Source organism: Enhydra lutris, unplaced genomic scaffold (genome assembly GCF_002288905.1).
Source record: "Enhydra lutris kenyoni isolate GAN:26980312 unplaced genomic scaffold, ASM228890v2 scaffoldscaffold13, whole genome shotgun sequence".
In the NCBI taxonomy this organism is placed as follows: domain Eukaryota; kingdom Metazoa; phylum Chordata; class Mammalia; order Carnivora; family Mustelidae; genus Enhydra; species Enhydra lutris.
This window is the reverse complement of record NW_019154097.1, coordinates 33,152,669-33,173,336: the sequence shown is the minus strand read 5'-3', so window position 1 is coordinate 33,173,336 and position 20,668 is coordinate 33,152,669. Positions and strand designations below refer to the sequence as shown.

General features: G+C 54.1%; 1 protein-coding gene across 4 annotated transcripts in view; it reads right to left on the bottom strand.

Moving 5' to 3' along the window:
• The window catches only part of LOC111145705 (spectrin alpha, non-erythrocytic 1), a 60,207-nt gene that overhangs the window by 14,265 nt on the left and 25,274 nt on the right, over positions 1 to 20,668 (bottom strand). The window contains exons 16-40 of one of the 4 annotated variants that reach the window (XM_022500833.1): positions 20,137 to 20,318; positions 19,567 to 19,810; positions 19,254 to 19,376; positions 18,502 to 18,719; positions 17,620 to 17,712; positions 17,141 to 17,275; positions 15,931 to 16,079; positions 14,829 to 14,888; positions 13,490 to 13,688; positions 12,374 to 12,478; positions 11,724 to 11,747; positions 11,140 to 11,175; positions 9,380 to 9,427; positions 8,409 to 8,500; positions 8,029 to 8,173; positions 7,741 to 7,922; positions 5,951 to 6,050; positions 5,561 to 5,758; positions 5,317 to 5,463; positions 4,534 to 4,637; positions 4,270 to 4,432; positions 3,875 to 3,889; positions 2,146 to 2,277; positions 1,591 to 1,728; positions 303 to 407 (exon numbers count right to left, since the gene is read on the bottom strand). In XM_022500833.1, the coding sequence (XP_022356541.1) occupies positions 303 to 407; positions 1,591 to 1,728; positions 2,146 to 2,277; positions 3,875 to 3,889; positions 4,270 to 4,432; positions 4,534 to 4,637; positions 5,317 to 5,463; positions 5,561 to 5,758; positions 5,951 to 6,050; positions 7,741 to 7,922; positions 8,029 to 8,173; positions 8,409 to 8,500; positions 9,380 to 9,427; positions 11,140 to 11,175; positions 11,724 to 11,747; positions 12,374 to 12,478; positions 13,490 to 13,688; positions 14,829 to 14,888; positions 15,931 to 16,079; positions 17,141 to 17,275; positions 17,620 to 17,712; positions 18,502 to 18,719; positions 19,254 to 19,376; positions 19,567 to 19,810; positions 20,137 to 20,318 (3,137 nt within the window). The remainder of the gene's footprint in view (positions 1 to 302; positions 408 to 1,590; positions 1,729 to 2,145; positions 2,278 to 3,874; positions 3,890 to 4,269; positions 4,433 to 4,533; positions 4,638 to 5,316; positions 5,464 to 5,560; positions 5,759 to 5,950; positions 6,051 to 7,740; positions 7,923 to 8,028; positions 8,174 to 8,408; positions 8,501 to 9,379; positions 9,428 to 11,139; positions 11,176 to 11,723; positions 11,748 to 12,373; positions 12,479 to 13,489; positions 13,689 to 14,828; positions 14,889 to 15,930; positions 16,080 to 17,140; positions 17,276 to 17,619; positions 17,713 to 18,501; positions 18,720 to 19,253; positions 19,377 to 19,566; positions 19,811 to 20,136; positions 20,319 to 20,668) is intronic. The other 3 variants (XM_022500834.1, XM_022500835.1, XM_022500836.1) reach the window with 3 other exon arrangements.

Sequence of the window (20,668 nt, the reverse complement as noted above, 5' to 3'; positions counted from 1 at the left end):
CTCCGCTTTCCATCTCTCATTTTGTCATTCTCAGAATGACAAAAATCCCCTAAGACTGTCTTTTTAAAATTTAACTTTTAAAATTAATTTTTTACTATAAACAGCGACTACCGACAGACAAACCTACATAAACAAACTCTGGCTGGGGCCTTCGGTAACAGCACAGGGTATAAAACAGCCTCAAGGCCACACTGGGAATGTGGCTCGAGGTGCCGGCCGTTACGTTCCTCCCCCACACGCACTGGGTCTCCCCGGGTCAGGCACCGCTGCGCCCCAGACGGGCCCAGCCCCCCTCTGATCACCTCATGGGCAGATATATCCGCCTCCAGCAGCTGGTGTTTCTTCAGCAAGTTGTTCACGGAAGCCAGGTCTTTGCCGTAATCCTCAGATGCCAGCAGGGCCTCCACCTGGCAGGGAAACAGGAAAGGGGAGATGTGACCGTGTGGTGCCCCGTGTGTATGAGGCACAGCGGGTGTTCTGGAAAATCCAGGGTGCCCCGTTGTCTGGCCAGGTCTTTGGCCAGCTGCAAACTTGTCAACCCCAAGTTATGTTGTCACAGTGACTCAGCCTATATCAGCCCCTGCGGCCTGAGTCCTTCTCCCTTCCTGTCAATCAAATTCAGACTTGAGAGCCTAGAACTTGTGATATCACAGCTCAAGGCAGGGTCCCGGTGCCCTCGCGGAGGTTCAGGGGCGAACTGCGGGGCGATTGCACTTCAGGGGGCCCCCGCCAAGGAACAGAATCAGCAGCAGCGGCTGAGATTAACGCACGAGGCTGTCCGTGCAGACGTCCCACCGGAATGCTGCGAACACGTCAACGTCCAGCAACATGGGAATGGTTCAGTTATGGCAGGACTAGGATGGACCCAACGCAGCTCCTCAAATGCTTAGGAAGAATTCTTTCTTTTTTTTTTTTAAGATTGTATATTTGACAGGCAGAGATCACAAGTAGGCAGAGAGGCAGGCAGAGAGAGAGAGGGAAGCAGGCTCCCTGCTGAGCAGAGAGCCTGATGCGGGGCTCGATCCCAGGACCCTGGGATCATGACCTGAGCTGAAGGCAGAGGCCTTAATCCACTGAGCCACCCAGGTGCCCCCTTAGGAAGAATTCTTAATGACTCAGGATAATACTCCCAAAACACACTCATGAAAAATTATATTCTGAGATCAACTCCGTATACAAACAGAACTACGCTACTGTTGATGGAAATATGCGTAGACTAGAGAGAAATATTCACGGTAGGCTCCAAAAATTTCTTTTCCCAAATTTTCTACCAACTCTGGCTTCCTGACTTAGCTGCTACTTTGGTTTCCACCCAGGCAGAGTCTCTAGAGCTGCCGCCGCCCAGACCCTACCCCTGCTCCCGGTTCACATTCCCATGGAGACAAGCGAGCCGCTGCCTAATTCCTATCTATCAGCGCTCTCTTCTCGAAACATTCGTTCCCTCTGACCCCTTAGAGCACAAGACTCTGTGATAATAAGGAAGATTCTGTGGAAAGGGGTGCCCTTTTTCATGGTTTGGAGCTTACTGACTGTCCTATTATCCCAAATGACCAGAAACCCTCTGCTGGTGGGAGGGGAACCTGCCATTACCTCAGAGAGCCAGAAGTCGAAGTCCTTGATGCCAGTGTTGAAGTTCTGCTGTTTGTTGGCTTCTTTCAGCTTCTGGCTCTTCTCCGCCGACTTCTGCACCAGGAACTGCCACTGGTCAGCTAAGGCAGCCAGTCGGGCCTGGGGAAGAGAAGGGGCCATCGGAGATGGGGAAGTCCAGGAAGAGCCCCTTCTCCTAAAGCTGAGCGATTCGTGGGGAGAGAACAGACAGCCTCACGGGAGCCCTTCTTACCAACACTCCCCATCGGTCATGTAGGCAAAAATCTTCAATCTGCTTTTGTTCTTTTTTTTTTTTTTTAGGATTTTATTTAATTATTTAACAGAAAGAGCGAGCGAGTGCACAAGCAGGAGGAAGGGCAGAGAGAGAGGGAGAAGCAGGCTCCTCGCTCAGCAGGGAGCCAATGTGGGGCTCGATCCCAGGACCCCGGGATCATGACCTGAGCCAAAGGCAGACGCTTAACGACTGAGCCACCCAGGCACCCCCATCTGCTTAGTTCTTAAAGCCATATTTCAAAGTTGTCACCACGCGGCCCATACCTTGACAGCATCCTCACTGCCCGCACAGGCCCCGCGCTCGATGAGGGAGTTGCCCGTGTCGATGACCCCGCGGATGCGGTCGGCGTTGGCATGTAGTTCTGCTTCGAAGGCCTGGTGCTTCTGGTGCTTGCTCTAAAATTCCAGAAAGATGACCTTTCAAAACCAGGTCCTGTGAGGTTACCTCCGTTTAGGGAAGAGGGAGTCTCAGAAACTTAAGACAACTGGGGGCAAGTGTCAACATTTCTTATGGAAGGCAGTCATGGCATTTGTCAAACAGTGTGGGGTTCAGCCTTCTGGGAGCTGGGCAGAAGGACCCGGCTGGGAGAAAGGAGATGGACCAGCTCAGGAGCAGGGGAATGGAGTCAATTCTTCAATCAGCTGGGAGGGAAGTCCGAGAATTGGGTACTTTCTACCATTCTGCAGAAAACACCAGCAGCCAACGGCAGTGTTTAAACTACTCGGACATCAGTTTCCATCCATAACCTTCTCCATGGACAGACGATCTAACAGGTGACACACACCTGGCTCGTCTGTCATACTCATGAGGCCGTGATCACTTCAGCTGGCAGGCGGAGCAACTACGGCTGCCCCAGACCTTGACTTTGCTGCCTTTTGTAGCTGTCATTAACCAAAACTCCTGAGCTCTGTTAAAATCCAAGCTTGACTGGAAGTAGGAAATGATTTTTGCTAAGGAAAGAGAGGGCTGGGAGAATGCCAGGCTCCTGATGCTAGGTCTCAAGGGGATTTTCAGAGTCTGCAAAGCAACAGAAGGCACGGGAAACACTACAAGACAAGGCAGGGACACAGCTGTGACACAATTCTGGGTGAGAAAGGCAGGGTCTCAGGGGATGTTATTTGGGGGAAAAGAACTTAAAGAAAATAAAAAAAGTACGGTCGGGGAAGGATTCTGCATCAAATGTTTCATTTCAGGGGCAGCAACTGTCGAAGGACGGAGCCGCCCGGCTGGCGGAGCACAGTGCTCACATCGGGCGGCCTCCTTCCGCATTCCGCTACCCGAGTCCGAGCAGGGTCTCAAATACCCACAAACCCTGACCCGAGTCCAGTTCCCACTTCTCTTTCTTGCTCTGATCACGCTTTGGTTCGAACCCCACCTATCCCGTTTCTTCATTTCTTCGATCCGTTTAAAGCACCATCTGGACTACATTTTCACCGAAAAGTCCCCTACGCTGCCCCCTGCGTAACAACGACCCTCTTTTTCCTTAATCTGTCACCCCTGGCTCCGGTGAGCTTTGGAAGCAGATCATCTGCTTCCCTGAGGCAACTTAACTGTCTCCAGGGACCAGCACCTCTGACAGCAGCCCGGCTGTGTCATCAGACTCGCACCATGCCAGATGCCTTGTCCTCGGCCACCGAGAACCGGGAGCACAACTCCATACAGAAAAAACTGATTACTCCTTTTTTTTTTTTTTTTAAAGAAGCGCCTCTGAAAAGACAGCAGTTAACTACTGCCCCCAAATCAAACATCGTACAGAACTTGCCTAAGTGACACATGGGACAAGGGAGGGGGTGCAGGGGTGCAGGCTAATTACGACAGAGAAAGCCACATCCCACAGGGACACTTGAATGGAGTGTGATGGGTCATTAGAAATGAGAAGCACGCGTGAGGAGACGCCAGCCGACCACGCGAGGCCACGAAAAGGATCTACGCAGAGGGACACAAACACTGGAGCGCATTTAACTAAAAAACTCTTGAAGATTAGAAACTTACCAGCAGCTTGGAAAGCTACAAAAACAGATTAAAATAACAAGAGTTCAGTACACGGAGGTGAAAGCACATATCCGCTACTAAACAGAGGCTCACTCTGTTGTCCTCCTGCCCCTGGGAAGCTCGGCGTGGGGCAGAGCTGCTAGAGGGGACGCCGCACACTTCTCTAGCGGACACGGCCTCCACGGGGACAAGTGAGGAAGGCACTGTCTCACATCGGGTCATTTAGTGACACCTCTCCGTGGGCTGAGCTTCTTGGAATAAACTTGGCTGGCTTCCGCACGGACACAGGACATGGTTCTCTAGGTGGAGCCCCCCAGCTGAAGCTGCCTTCTTTACAGAACCTGTCCCGAAACCGAGGCTGCCTCGGGGATGAGCGGCCACTCGGCTCGGCTCACCTGGATGTTGGTGGGGTCCTTGTAGGACTCATCGCTTGCGGTCTGTAGTTTCTCACTGATCCAGGCCTCGATCTCATCCACGTCCCGGCTGAACTGCTGGAGGGTCTGCGATTCTCCCAGCTTCGACCTCTTCTCAATCATCTGCGCTTTCAGGCGGCGCCACCTGGGAAAGTGAAACGGAACCCAAGCGTGAAGCTCCCGGAGAACAAGACGGGCCGGAGGCTCCCCCGGGGCCCGTGAGCGCGCAGCACCACCGACACCCACCTGTCCAAAACCTCGTTGCGTCGGCTGCAGATGTCACCCTTGGCATAGTGGCCAGCAGCGACGAGCTGCTCAGCGAAGGACTGCAGGGCGGCGATCTTCTCCTCCTGTGGGCAAACAGAGGCGTGAGGCCAAGGAGGGCGGGCCCAGCCTTGCACGGGCAGCAGGTCTTGTGAAGAGAGTGGTTGTTCTGGGTGGCAGGGCCTGAGCTGGTGCTGGGATCGGACTACGCTGACACTTTAGAAGCCGGAGAGCAGAGGCCAGGAGAAGCTTGATTTCGACCACTAGCAGAGTTTAACTCAAGACGACTCCAGGTCACACTGGGGACAGGGGCTAGGACACCAGGAGTTGTCACACACAAAATCAAGCTGACTGTCAGATGGGTGCCAGATTTTCAACAACACGGGCCATAAATCAAAGAAGTGCCCATCTTCCCGAGCTGTTAGCGCTCAGGCGTTCTCTCTCCTCACCAGCACATTTGTGATTCTGCTTTGACAATACGTTTTTTCCGTGGGGCATCCCTGTTACTGAAACCTCACACGTGTCAGAACTTAGAAGTTTTAAAAAGCATCCAGGTCTGTATGCGCTTTCCCACAAGGGGTGCGGCTCTTCTTTCGTGTGGCCAACAGCAAGTCTCCTTGCTTCAGGGAGCGGCCAAGGCTGAGTTGGGCACATCAGGGGTGAATTTTTATTCTAGTCGTTGAGAGGGGAAGCGGCAGTAGCCCCGGAAGAGAGCCGCCCATCTGGACAAACATACACCGAGACCTGACGGGAGAAAGGCCTCACCTGGACGTTGATGGCTTTGTCGAAGTCCTCGTGTTTTTTGATCAGAGCCTCCACGCTGTCCAGCGAGTCTCCTTTGTCCTCGGTATTCAAGAAGGCCTCGCGGGCAGCCATCCAGTTCTCAGCTTGCTCGCAGTCCCGATGAAAGAGCTGAAGAAAAGGAGGCAGGTGGGCAGATGGGGCCGTCGGCCACGAAACTCCCGGTCCGAAAGCCCATGGCAAACGGGAAGCGACGTCCTGTGCGCACCTGCAGCTCGAGGCACTGATCCAACATCATCCTGCGCTGAGCCCAGGCCTTCTCCAGCCCCGCGCGCTCCCGATCTAGAATATCTAGTTTCTCCTTGACCTCTGGGCTGGCGTAGTGCCCATGAGCCAGCAGCTGCTGCCCAAACTGCTCAAAGGCCTGGAAAGTGCCAGCCCTGGCATCGATTTCTGTCCGGTGTTCCTGCCAAGAGAAGGGAAGGGGTTAGGTAACCGGCACGGGATGCCCACCGCCGTGTCAACCACCGACTCGTGGCTAGGGTGCTGCTGGCAGCAGGGGGGCGGGGAGGGGGCACAGTCTTCCTAGCCCAGCAGCACGACACCCCCCCCCCCCCCCCCCCCCCCCCCCCACCGCTCAGCGGGCAGAGCCCCCTACCTGGTGCCGTTCCAGCAAAGCTTCAGCTCCGGTGACGTCCCTGGCGAGCTCGTCTGAGGACACCAACCCTCGTATTCCATTGATCCAAGACATGAGGTCCCTGGCAAGCAGACACAGAGGAACAGCGATTACGTTACCTGGCAAGCAGGCTTTCTGCCCAGGAAAAGAGAACCACACAATTCCTGTCTCAGAAGATTATTTGGGGTCAAGTAGTTAATCTACTAAATGATTATTCAGGGTCAACTAGTTAATCTACTAACCGGTTAATCTACTAAATGGTTAACTAGTTATAATCCGCATCTTTGGGCAAAATATTTCAAAGCCTCTTGTTCATCCTATTGAGATGTTAAAAAAAAATTAAAAACGACAAAAGAATGAGCATTCCTCAGAAATCAATGCACTAAACTTGTGACTAAGATCTTCTAGCCGTAAAGTAGGTTCTAACACAAGCAACAACTATGGTGCAGTTTTCCACAGCTTCGGAGGAATCACTTTTCTCTGAGCTTGCAGCAGTCCTGGGCCCATGCAGGCGCTGAACCCAGCTTCTGACCGATGTCTGCAGGTGAGGGCACAGAAATCAACGTGTGAGGTCACAGGTCCTATCCTAGACTTCCTTTGATCAGATACACCTGGGATCGGCAATTCCAGAGACAGAAAACAGACTTGATGGGGGGGGGTGACTCCTCATGGGGCTCGGGGTGCTCTTCTGAGGCAGTGGAAAGTGTCAAAACTTCAGAGAGGTACTACTCGTATAACACAGCAAGTACCAGTGTATAACACAGTAAGATTACCAGTAAATGACATCCTTTAAGACATGTAACTGTTCTGTTACTTGATTTTTACCTTAAAAAAAAGAAACCGAAAACCAAAAACCCAACTGGGACCTCCTACTAGAGGCCTGGGAAGGGGAAGCGCATCACCTGCTCAGCCCCGCCCCGCAGAGCAAGTGCCCGGATAAAACAAATGTACGTGCATACCCCCGTGCGCACACACCCATGTGAAACCCTTGTTAGCACAGAAGCGTGCCACAGAGAAACACCTGTCCCGAATGGGTGCCAGAGACCAAGTTCTACCTCACCCGCCGGCGGGGCACTACGTAGCCTTAAAAGAGCCTGAGGCCCAGGTCATGGGACATCCCGCTAGACACCCAGCCTCAACCCTTCAAAACCGTCAGTGTCGTGAAAGACAACAAGCAGAGGGCGGCGGGGTCGGGCGACCACTGCCACTGCAACGGGAACTCTCCGCTGGACCCTGGCCCCAAACACAAACTTGGGACTCGTGAAGACACATTTGAGACACCGGGAGAACCTGAGCCGGGACTAGGTTAAGATGTTGCCGTACTGGCCTTGGACGTGAGGGTGGAGGGTGGAAACGCGGGGCACGCGGGAGGCAGAGGCCCACGTATTTAGAGGGAAAGGGCCATGTTATCTGCAAAGCACCGACAGCGGGGTCAGCAACGCGGAAGCATGTGTCCGGCGGCAAAGCCAGCTGGTGGCTACCCGCGAAAGGTGCCGTCCGGGTTCACTGTTTCATCCTTTCTATTTCTCAAAGACTATGAAGTTTCTCTCACTAAAACAGGTTCGCGAAAGAGCCTACGGTACACCTGTAGTAAGTGAGAGAGACGTCGAAGGCAGAAACCGAATGCCATCCGGCGGGAAACGGTGCGCACGTGGACAGGGAAGCGGAGACTTCTTCCTGCCTCGCGGGCATGGGGGAGCCGGACGATTCCGCCCGGCCCAGGGGGACCTGCCCGACGCGAACGACCGCCCAAAGGCTTCCGGGCCTCGTACCGGAAGTCACTGAGGAAGCGCTGCAGGTCGTGGGAGTCGCCCAGCTTGGCCTTGCGCTGGTCCGCGCGCTTCCCCAGGCTGCTCCACGCCTGGTCCAGCTCCGTGCACTTTTCCTGCAGGTCCTCGGCCGACTCGGGGTGGGACTGGATCAGGCGCTCGGCTGTCTCCCCCAAGGAGTTGACCTGCGGGAGCAAGGTGGCGAGACGGCACGTGAGGGAGCCGCGCTCTGCCGAGTGGAAGAGTCACGCTGCCCGGGCCCAAAATGTCCCCGGCCCTGCCACCTCTCACCTTGTCGCCGAGAGCTGCGAGGTCCCGCTCAAAGCCCTCGTGCTTGCGCTGCAGGGCCTGGACACTGGCCAGATCGTGGCCGTAGTTGTCGGTGTTTAGAGCCTGATTCTTCTCTTCAATCCACTCTTTGGTTTCGTCCGCATCTCTACGGGGAGACACACGGACGGTGAAGGACTGCTGGACACAGCGGCGACCACCAAAAGCTCCATGAAGCAAAGAACCCACATTCGCTCCCTCCGTCTTCACTGAGCAGTGCCTCCCGTGACAGGTGTGGTCCCGGACATCAGAGCACACCAGAGCACGGAGCTCAACTGGAGCGGAGGCAGCACGTGCAGGGACCGCCAAGGTCAACCCCGCCGCGGCCCCGAGCTGCCCCTCACCTGTGGAACCTCTGCACCTCGTGGGCACTGCCCAAGAGCTGGCTCCGCTCCTCGGCCAGCTGCTGCAGGGACCGCCAGCGCTCGTTCAGCTCCTGCAGGACAACAGCACTCAGCGCGGCCGCGCCCAGGCCAGCCTCTGACACGTGGCCCAGAACCAGAGGACCAGCGCTCGGCTGGCCAGGAACGGCCGGAGCACAGATGATCTCCTGTCTCCACCCTTCCCAGTGAAATAATTAGTACAGATGCAACAGCACAAGTCCAGAAGCTGAGGACCGCGGCAAAGTTAGCCACGTCTGACGGCCTCAGTGCTCCGTGAGCATCTGACCTGGAATCACCCTGAAGGCCGCAGAGATGTGCAGCCGACTCAGCCTCCCTGTCTGCTCCAAGCCGCCGCCCGGAGCTGCTGCTTCATCAATAACTACCCTGCGGGGGCGGCGTCTCACTTTACCCCTGTCCTGATCTCAGGGTTCTGGGACTGGCCAGGGTCCGGCTCCCTGCTCAGTGGGGAGTCTGCTGCTGCCTCACCCTCTCACCCTCCCATACGTGAGCTCTCTTTTTCTCAAATAAATGGATAAAAATCCTTAAAAACAAACAAACAAAGGAACTAGCGTGTGGATGAGTCCCCGAGCCCTGAGCCCAGCCGCACCCCAGGCCATGGCAGGCCACATGGGGCCCGGTGCTTGAAGAGACAAACACTGGGGGGACCTACCCTTCTTGCAGCTCCTGGCCCTACTAGAAGGGAAGGGAAGGCTAACTTCACCAGTAAGAGCGGGCGAGTTCTTGAGCAGGGAAGGCCACCTGGCCACGCTGCTGTGGGCAGAGGGCGGACATTTCCCCAGGAAAACCTCGCAGCTGGGACGGCGACAAGTGCAACAGCTTGCGTGATGACTTAGGACAAAAGCTCTGCCATAGTCAGGAGAAGAAGAACAGGGAGGGAGACTGGGAGACGAGGGGGCTGGCCAGTTTCTTACCTTGATGGAATTAAAGGTGGCCACGGTGTGAACCATCAGACGAGCAGACTATGGAGGGAGGAAAGCAAAAGAGCAACGCTAATCCCGTGTCTGCCAATTAAGACACAATTCCGAGGAGCAGGTGCCATTCATTAGGTTTCAATCATCAACCAAAATTCTTAAGGGGACACGGTCAAAATGCTGAGCAGAGCCACAAATAAAGGATTAACCAGTGGAAAGGCACAAAGCACCCAAGTGCACAATTTAATTAAGTTCACTCGATGAAGAGTCAAGAGAGAGTAGTGACAACCACAATTAAAACAGCTGGCTGGGGGCGGGGTGGGGCGCCTGGCTGGCTCCATCGGGGGAGCACACGACTCTTGATTTCAGGGTTCTGAGTTCAAGCCCCGTGCTGGGTGTAGAGATTGCTTAAAAATAAAATCTTAAATACAAACACACGAAACCCCCCAGCTGGCTGACAGAAAACAGAGCTCAATGACTAAGTTTTAGTGTTCTTCATGCTACAGAATAGTCCAGAAAACACCCAGTTTAACAAATGCTGGGAGCTGAGACTGTTTATGCCTAAATATGCTAAGAACCTCACATCTCTTCTTGGCTATCGGGCTGCTCGTCTTTTTAACAGTGTCCCCCTTGAACATGGGGCAACAGCCTTACCAGATAGGGGCAAAAAAACCCAAAACAAAACACAAAGACCAGTGAATTAGCTTTCTTCTCACCAAGGTATAAATCAGACATTCCTTGGGATCACAGAACCCACCCAGTTTTATGTGAAAAAAAAAACCCCATATTACAATACCAGTGATCTTCAAATATGTTAAGAAAATCAGGGGCCAAAAGCTGGGATGTGGGGGAGTTGGGCTCATCGGTGCTGCCGTGACACGCCCAGGGGACATTTTCAACCAGTGTGGGTGTGTACAGGGTTCAGAAAGGACACACCTTTGTCTCCAATCCGTTTTAGAAATAAAAGTTAAAAAGAAAACTTGTATGTATTTATTTGGTGGCGTTGGTATTCACAAAGCCACCTGAAACGCACTTCCGAAAACACGCCCGTTAACAGAAAAACCAGGAGGGGAGACGGGTGAGGATGTTGCCCACTCACATCACCAGTGATCACACCCCGCAATCTAAGAATAATTACGATTGAAAACAAGGAGAAAAAGCTGAATCGAAGGGAAAAGGCATGCTCCCCCCCCAAGTGTGAAACCTCTTTAATGACAGAACCATCCGGGCCAGGAGGGGTGAGGAAGCCAGAAGCAGGGGGCCCTAGCCAAGCACCCTGTGTCTGTCTGGAATCGTGTCTGTCGTGGAAAGTACATCTCTTTCTACTCCTCCTTCTACGTCTCTCTGCAGGATCTGGTATCTTTGAAGAAGCATTTCTTAGGCCCCTGGGGAAAGTGGCTAGGCAGAGGTCATTTTCTTGTCCCTGTTCTGTCCTCTGGGACTGCAATCCCACGGGTGCGACCACGCCTAACCACGCAGGGCCTCGCTGCACGCTTTCCTCTGGCAGCGACGTGGGTATACAAGGCCATCTAACCGAACTCATCCTGAGCGCCCGCACGGAACACCTGCTTCTTTTTACTAAGGGCTGCATTTTAAGACATGACAGAGTCAAAGGACAGAATGCCAGGGTCAAAAGGTAACCGGCCAACAACGCCAGAAATGACCAGAGACTCCCAACAAGCCCAAATCCTCAGAAACACCCATAAAATATGTCTATTCCTGAAAACCTTTGGAAACATAACTGGCAAGGGAGTTCCTACCTTCCACGGGGATGCGGTCTTGGAATCCGTTTCATCCTGCTCAGGGGAGAGGCAGATGTTAGGAAGCCACGCAGTGCAGACCGACGCAGCCCCCCGACCTCCCATCCGTGGTGGGAGGTCCCCAGAGCCATCAGCCAGAGTGGCATTTCCCTGAGATCAGAAACTGCTGGCTCAGAGCACACCACAGGGCAGCTTGAGGAAAGGGAAGCCAACAAACAGGAGAGGAAAATTCTAGTCTTTTATGAAGTGGACAAAAATGAAGAGAATGAAGAAATTTAGTAAGAAAACCACCAACTCTTGTCTCTGTCCTACTCACTGGATTCTTGGAAAAAGGATAATAAACAAACATAAAATAATTGCTGTGAAAAAACTTTAGAAAACTGAAAAGAATTTTTTTTTATGGTCTTCTGGATAATGGCAAATCAAAACCTGTTTCTGCTCTTCTTTCTGTTCCACAGATTTTTACCAACAAAAGGCCCCTCTCCTCTGAGGTTTGGGGACAGAAATCCATAAGAGCTTCATGAGTTTCTATTTCTTCCCCAAAACCTACCCCTCCTCACGTTCCAGGTTCCACACAGACTTACCCTGGGCATCATGCCACACACCTCCTACAAGGAAAGAGGGAAACCAGTTTCATTATTCGAGAAAACACGCAGCTTTCTGTGACACTTGTTACTGTCAAACCCGGACACGGGGACAGAATCACAAGACAGACAAACTGCCCCGAAGAACTTCTTAAGAGTCTGACAGACTGAGTGTTTACATGCAAAACCTTTTATTTATTTAAGAAATGGGTAAGTTTACTACTAACTAAGGGCCACGTACACAGTAAACTGTGTGACCCAGTTGGTTAAGTGTCTGCCTTCAGCTCAGGTCATGATCCCGGAGTCCTGGGATCGAGCCCCACATCCGGCTTCCTGCTCAGCAGGAAGCCTGCTGGTCCCTCTCCCACTTCCCTTGTTTGTGTTCCCTCTCTGCCGGTGTCTCTTTCTCTCAAATAATAAAATCTTTAAAAAATAATAAAGAAAAATAAACAGTAAACAACTTTCATGACATGAAACGGGCACAGGGAGAAGACAGGAGGCAAATGAAATGGGGCCAGAGAGGACCTGACCACACCCAGGCCGGCACAGTGCGCTACGGGACGCCGCGTGCTGGGCCCGAAAGGACACAGGAAGGAACCACGTTGCTTCCCGCTGGGCACACGGGCTCCATGCGAGCCCGGGGTACTCGCCTGCTGCTGGACGGCCTGCACCTCCTCGGCCATCAGACCTTCGGACTCCAGGTCTTCAGCCACCTTGTTGATGTCCTTCAGCCGCGACTCATTGGCCTTCAGATCCTGTGAAGCAAAAGCCATAACAGCTAAGACGCCAAGAGTAATACAGAGGAGGAGGCGGGCAAAAGAGGTTCACGAGCTACAGTTTGAACCTACAGGATTCTGTTCACTAGGTATCCTGTGAACCAGTTTCTCTATTCCACGGGAGTCACCTAGATCGGGAAATCCTGACTGTGGCGATTGAGGAAGCAAGGAAACAATAGCGCACTGACTGACAACGGCTCGTCTCCCATCTGCCTCATCAACTGTGGTTCATGCGCCGTTATTCTGTCGGGACGGAAAGTTGCGTTCCGCTTTCTTTGGAGGATCATGTTTTTAAAATGTGCTGAAATTCTAACGACAGCCCCTGGGGGGGGGAAAGCCCCTCACCCACACGAACTGGTTATGAAACTCTCGAAGTGGGAACGAGAAACAAGATGTGGTTTAGGCACACAGTGGAGTCCCATTCAGCCATAAAAAGTTGTGGAGTCCCGACGCCGGGGAGGCAAGAGTGAACCAGGAAAACATGCTGCTCCGTGACAGCCGCTGGCGGTGAAAAGTCACATCATACACGATTCCACGCGTACGCAATGTCCAAAATATGTCAATCTGGGGACAAAGGGCCAGGGACCCCGGGAAGGACGCTGTGCCGGGGATGCAGCTCCCCCGTGACATGGGAAATGGCCCGGGGCCAGAGAGGTCAGTGGCTGCACCGCGAGGCGCTAAGTGCTTCGAACCGCCTGCTTGAAAGACGCGTTAACTGTGTATTGTGTCCACTTTACCCCAATTACAAAGACTACTTTAACACGTTTTTGTCTTTTAAGTTCAAAAGCTCTTAAGAGAAAGAGAGAAAAGCACCTCGACTTCCATGAGGCTAATCCGGCCGAAGAAAAATTCCAGTTCACATCCCCGTGACGTGGCTCCCCGGGGGGCCGTCGCCACCCGTGCCCGGTCGGTTCCCGTGAACTTCAGTCACGAGGCCGGACCACCGCGCCCTCGGGCCGCTCGTCAGCTCAGACACCAGACCGCCCGTACCTTCTGGAAGTCATCGAACTTCTTCTGCAGCACCTCGACCTGCTCCAGGTCGGCGCCGACCTCCTCACTGGTCAGGGCTGCCTCCTTCTCGTTGATCCACTGCTGCAGCTCGTTCGCCTCCCGGAACAGCATGAAGCGCTTGCAGCTCTTCTCCAGCATGGCCTTGCGCTTCTCGCCCAGCTCCAGCAGAGAGTGGTACCTGCGGGAGGCCAGGAGGGTGACAGAGGGGGGCAGGCAGGCCGTTAGCTTCCCACGGACGCTCGCCTACGGCCAAACCACCAGTGTCTCTGAGATGCGGGTCCAAGGCCATGAGTGTGTCTCGATGGTGCCCGGGGGGCAAGGTGTCAGAACACAGATGAGGAGGAGGCTCCTACGGGCCCGCACCACAGCCTCAGGAATGAGTGCACACAGTGCTGGTCGCCACTGGGTGGCTGGGACAGCCCGGCACACTCATCCCTAGGCCCACGTTGCCCCGAGAACACCACGACCACAAATGACTGGAACCAAGCGTCGAGCACAGGAACACAGGGGGGCATGCGAGCACCGCGGAGACGACAGGAGTGTGTAAGCATGATGCAGACAGAGGTGCCGCTCCGCTCTCCTGACTCCCTGAGCCGCCCCGGGCCGGGGGCTGGGGGGGCGGGGGGAAGGCATGCCCAGGTTTACAACAGCCTCGCACAGGACGTTAGCCTCTCTGAAGGGTGGGCGAGTGATGTGCTGATCTCTCAGTGGTTTAGCAACTAGACGGAAAATCAGGTCAAGTACAGAGAATAAGCACCATTTCGGTGCTGGAAAACTTCAGAGGAATCCAAGAGTATTTGAGCTCTTAGGAGCTAAAATACAGAAGGCGGAGCTGCTCACTAGCTCTGGAGATATGAACGTGACAGACTTAGTAAAACGAAGTTAGAGGCTAAAGGAAATCCACCATCACCATCAAATCTAAGCTTCTCCGAGTGAGATTTAAAAAAAAAAAAAAAAAAAGCAACGAGGTACCCAGACTCAGAGCACTTCAAAGGGAGGAATAGCGTCTGCTTCCTACTAAGAAACACTACGGGCCCGGCCTTCAGGTTCGCTGCCGAGCACGGCTGGCCCACCACCAAAGCCAACAGGGGCGCGGGGGACCAACGACACGGAGCGCACAGCTGCACACGGAAGCGACCCAGAAGACAAGCGGCCATCAACTGACATGGTGCCACCGAAACCTCGTCCCTGGTGAGCGAAGCTGCCGCAGGGCGGCGCAGTCCCCCCCCACCTCGTCCTTCCGGATGAACAAGAGCCTTGGAGAGAAGCGGCAGAGGGAGAACGGACACGGGCGCCGGCAGGGCCGCCGCCTACTCACAGTTCCTCCACCTGTTTCATACGCAGAGACACGCTGCCGGCCTCCTTAGTTACGCGCGTCCTGCACGGGGGGCACAGCAAAAGCATGCACAGATTAGTGCGATTAATCCACGGGAAAGGACAGTGGCCGCTCCGACGGGTGCCAGGAGGCTGGATGCTTTGAGAGGGGGCAACTGAGGAGCCATTCAAAAGCTCTTAGGAAGGAGGCCAGGCCACGAAGGAAATCAGGAAAGAAACAGCCAGCAAAGTAAATTAGAGGGTTAGTTCACTTTCCTTTTCCACAACAGTCTGCCATGTTTAAGGCGGACAATTTTCCTTATACTGGCCGCACTGGGTACTTTATAAAGCAAGGCCAGGGGAGGGAAGGGCTGCTCCAAGAAAGGGACCGGAGAGAGCAAATACGCCCCTCCAGTCACGTGTCAGGCCGGCAGCTTTACTCCCACAGTTCGACCCCGGCCCCAACTGCGCTCCTGTCTCAGCAGGAATGGAAAAGATCTGGAAGCGGACACGTAACTGATCTTCTCAGGGATCATCAGACTCACAGAATTTCTACTGTAATAGAGTCTAGTGAGAACGTAACTTCTGGATATTTTTCTAGCGTCTAAAACTTCCGAGCTCATTAGCAGAACGAGACACCCTACAGGAGGGACGCAGGTCACTACGGGAGCTTAGCTAGAGGACAGAGGACAGAACTATTTCGTAAAAAACCACCTCTGTCCCAGACCAGAGAGCAGGAGACAGCCACTCTCCCAACAGCCTTTTAAAAGGAGAACCTCTAGATCTCAGTCCCAGAGCATCTCCCCAACTGAAGGACAAAGGTTCAGAGGCTGAGGTCTAGAAAATGCTGTGGAGGAAGAGAAACTCACTTTAGGGGAAGAAACAAAATATGAAAAATAAAGGGGTCAAGGGTTTTAGGTCCAAACAGAACACTGTGGGTTAAAAGGGACTTGGCGGGAAGTGGAAAGCGGGTGTCCTGAGTGCACACAGGCACAGGAACAGTCGCTCCGAAGCTTCTGGACACTGCCTCAACCGTGGCCTACGTGGGACGTGAAGGAAGCCCCGAGGGACACCGGGGCCGTGTTAGTCGCCCGTAGGGCCCTTACTGGTGGTCAATCTGTTCTTGCCGCACAGCTATGCTGCCCTGTTCCTCCAGGAGGTTCTCGCGGGAGGCCGACTGCGCGGGGTCTAGCTTCTTCACGTACGCCGCCGGCACGAAGCCCTGCCGGTCGTTCACTTCCACCTTCCACCAGTCCTAAGGAGACAGACGCACAACCAGAAGCATGAATTCCCCAGAACGGAGAGACCGAGGAGGCCTGCGCACACGCACGTGCGCACACACACACGCACAGGCACAGCTCTGACCACGTCAGGAGGAGCCCATGACAGTGTCAAAGTCACTTTCCTCAAAGACTATCACCTGCCAAGCACAGAGAGTGTCACAAGAAAGCTGCGACAACAGCCGGCATGAAAGGCAGTCCCGTCAACTCCCCGGAACTGCACTAATCGTGTGGCCACTAGCCACACGTGGCTGCGTAAATTTAAATAAATTAGAATAAAACTAAATTTAAGAGCTCCATTAACCACATTTCTAGTGCTTAATCAACACTTGTGGGACAGCCACAGCAGAGCCGGCACACACAATGTCCACCATCATGGTAAGTTTCTTGGAACAATGAGACCGGACGGTGGCTGAGAGTCAAAAGAAATACAAATCACAGATTTCCTCAAACGCTCACGGTCAGGGTAAACGGGGGGTATAAGGGTCGTTGATGATGATGGCAACCATCTCTCCAGCCTCGACTAGAAGCTTTTGTGACTCATCAGACAAAACTTGTGGCGTGCCACGCACCTCACCTCCAAGTCACTATCAAACCCGCACAGGTCAAGGAAGGGAGGCTGAGGACCCGGGAAGCATTTAACATCGAGGGCCTACGGGGTGACATCACAGCTGCCGTCAGCTCTGCTGGAGCCACATGGTCTAGGTTAAGAACCCGCAGCTACGGGTTCCAGAAAAGCAAACTCTGGTCTATGGAGAAGGAGTTCCACCTAGATGTGTGTAATCAGGAAAAGCAGCCGCCCTCGAGAGTGGGAGCCAGCGCACTGCCCCCAGGTGTTGGGCAGACGCACAGATTACCTTCTTGATCTCCCACGAGATGGACCCGCCGTATCAAGGGGGAGACTGACGGGGTGATTCTGGTCTCTCCTCGGATTCTAACCCGGGCTTGTTCCAGACACAACGACCCACAGAAACCCCATCGAGCAAAACCGGCGGCACTAATGGAAACAGACACACGACCACTTCCGATGCCTTGCCTTGTTGGTGCTGTTGAGCAAGGTGAGAATATCCCCTTTCTTCATGGTGACCTCTCGAGGGCTCTTCTCCTGATAGTCGTAGAGAGCCAAGACCAGCTCCTTCCCAGTCTCGTCATCCATGGGGGCCACTTGTTGCTAAAAATCCCAAGGAAGGGCAAACCCGATTAAAGGATGTTCATGGTGTGTCACCGAGCACAAGACAGACTCCGATTTCAACTCAAACTGGACCAAATGTCCCAAACATACGTTCATGAGAGTTCTCCTCTAAGCTACCAGAGAAATCTGATTCCAGAACTTTAGCTATTCTGAATCTTAAAAAAAAACAAAACAACAACAAAAATCTCATTTTAAACCATAAATACATCTTTGTGTCCCAGGACGTCGCAGTGAGGCCACCAGAACGTAGCCTACGACCGTCGCACATGCTGGAAGGGCCGGGGCCCTGTAGCTTCCTGTGCCCCAGCAGCGCCCCAGCTCACCCGGCATGACTGAGCCTGGTCCCGCAGAGCCTGGATGCTGCTGCCGTAGGCGCTGAGATCTGACATCAGAGCTTCGTGTTTCTTCAGTAGAGCCTGAAACCAAAGTCACAGTGAGCCCAGCGCAAGGAGCTGGGGCGCCCTGGCCACGCTGCCCGAGTGACCCGCCAGCATCCCAAGACGCGCTTGGTTACACGCTGATTCCATCACCTCCTACCCCACACTCTCCCCCCGTTTCTAATGAATGTCAAACGTGGAGGGCGTATTCTATGTGATTCACAACACTCTCTTTTCTCCCTGCCCGTACGTGCCTCTGCAGGGCTGGGAACAGAAAAGGAGACACAAGGCACAGTGTCGCACACGTGGGGAACCCACCACCTGTCATGAGAACTCAACAGCATCAGCAAACCCAAGCGTGCCGGGTACGTGCCCTCCCCGTGGCTGCTACTCTCCCTCGCCACCATCACCTTCCACACCGCTGCCCAGGCTCTTCAGTCCCCCCGTCCCGTCTCTTGGCAGAATCCTGTTTGGTGCATCAACATTCAGCTACTCTGGTCACGCGGACTCGCAAGCTAAGAGGTCAGTACAGGGCCACCAGCCCTTCATGAGCAAGATGTCAGAGTTTGACTCAAAAATGCAAAACACGGACTCATGGACATGTGTGCGCACGCACGAGGAGAGAACAGAGGGACAAGAAGAGAAAGACGCTCGTGGTAGGAGGCAGTATCCGCTCTCTCATGGCCAGGCTGAGTTTCCACAGTGGAAAGTAAACAGGTTCTAAACTGCCCTGAACACGGACAACGCAGAGGCCGCGCCTGACGCACACGGGCACCTTCCCAGCAGGGCCCCACCTCGAGCCCCGGCAGGCTCCTCGCGCTCGCTCACCTCCGCGGAGTCCTCGTCCTTCCCGTAGTCGGTGCTGCCCACGATGGGCTCTTTCTCCCGCATCCAAGACTCGGCCTCGTTGGCGTCGGCGAAGTACTGCTGGGCCTGCAGGGAGTCTTCCAGGTCCTGCCGCCGCTGGGAGGCCTTGGACTTGAGGGACTCCCACTTCTGGTTCAGTTCACTGAGCTTGGCCTTCACGTCCTCAGCAGCAAAGTGGCCTGGAAGGGAGCCAAAGGAGGCTGCCAGGGCGCCAGACAGACAGGCCTTCTAGGCATCCATGGCCCCGCGCTGACGCCGCCGTGGCGAGCCAGGCCCCTTAGTCCCGTTTTAGGAGGTTCAGGTCCCAAACTTCTAAGTGATCTGCTCTATTTTTGCCTCCTCGAGTCATGATCTCCATCCAGACCCTACGAAGCAGATACCCCAACTGACACCAGGGACTGGAGCGCAGACACATAACGAAAGCTTAACAGCGCCACCCCCTGGTCCTCACGAGACACGCACCAGGCTGTTCCACTCTGTCCCCTACTTGACCTCATCCGACCCTCACATCGACGTCAGGAGGAAGCCTTATTACCTGCATCTCACAGGTAAGACGTTCAGATTGAGAGGACAGGGTCTAGTCAAGGGCACACAGTGAGAAGATGGAGAAGATCCTCAACCCCAGAGTTCAATCTGATTCGAGTCCACACACTTAACCACAGAAAGGACGTAAAGACAAGGGCACAGCCACTCCCCGGGTGGCACCCTCTCACCTTCCTCCACCATGGCGTCCCCCTTCTGCGTGACGGCTTTGATGCGGGGCTCGTGGCCAGCAATTTCTGCTTGGAGGGCCTGGTGCTTCTTCAGCAGATTCTGGACACCAATCAAATCTTTGCCTGAAAGCAGAAACCGCTCCCTGGTCACCCAAGCCATCAAGGGCAAAGTCAGCCCTGTCGTTCTTCAAGTTCCACCAGGGTTCCAGTTTAACTTAAACTTGACCTTCCTTGCTCTGACATGCACCTCCTTATGCTAGGAGAGTAGAGCCCCTTCTCAGACTTGATTCTCATATGGCGGAAGCAGACTGACCTCTGTTGGTGGAAGCGGCGATGGGCTCTTTCTCCCGAATCCACGTCTCCTCATCCTCCACATCACGGAAGAGCTGCTGCAAACGCAGCGAGTCAGCCAGCTTCTGCTTTCGTGCGATCATGGGTTCCTTGAGCGCCTCATAGCGAGCCACGAGGGCTTCCTGCTTCTTCTTGATGTTTTCGGCGTCAAAATGGCCAGCATCCTGGAACTGGCGGGCCTGAATGGTGATGCCATCAATTCGATCCTGGGGACAGAAGAGGACAGATGCTTGAAAGCGTGGCAACTAGGTTCTGGACTGATCCGATCCGACTTCAAGGGTCGTTTGATCACATACAAAAATACTCTTCCCAGCCCGGGGAGCTTTTTTTTTGCTATCTCCTTCCCCCATTTGGGGCTCCCAGAAAGCTCTGTGGGAGGAGTTTAATCGGAGAAGAGGGAATGCGTAAGGCCACCTAGGCAAACCCACACCTTTCATCCTTCCAAAAACAAGTGTAGTCTGACGTCGCTTGTCGTTCTTCACTCCCGTTTTCATACTACTGGCCTGGCGACAGCCCCCAAGTCCCCCTCTACCTGGTGAGCGGCCACGTCAGCCTCCAGCAGGGCGTGCTTCTTCTGGAGGTTCTGGACGTTGGTAAGATCTTTGCCGTAATCGTCTGAAGCCAGGTGACCCTCCACTTCATACAGCCACAGCTCGATATCCTCGACGTTGCGGTTGAACTGCTGCTGCTGGTTCGCCTCGCGGAGCTTTATCCCTGGTCAAAGGAGCACGTCTGATTACCTATCTGTTCACGCAATCCTTCTGCCAACAGCGCTCACCTCGACGGCATCTTACTGAGGGACTCGGGGTCATGACCGCAGCTAACGCTTCGTGTCCTTCACAAAGGACAGACAATGAGATATGACTTGGAATTTCCAGGGGAGAAGAACGTCTGAGAATTACTAAGTGCCCTCGGCTGTCAGCTGAGCCTTGATTTTCAGTGACGGGGCCCAGTCCAGTCACGGCCGGGTGACCAGATCTCCCCCTTCTGACTCAGGCTCCCCCACTCACCAGCAATGTCAACCGCATGTGCCCCATCACAAAGCATCGAAAACACACGGCAAG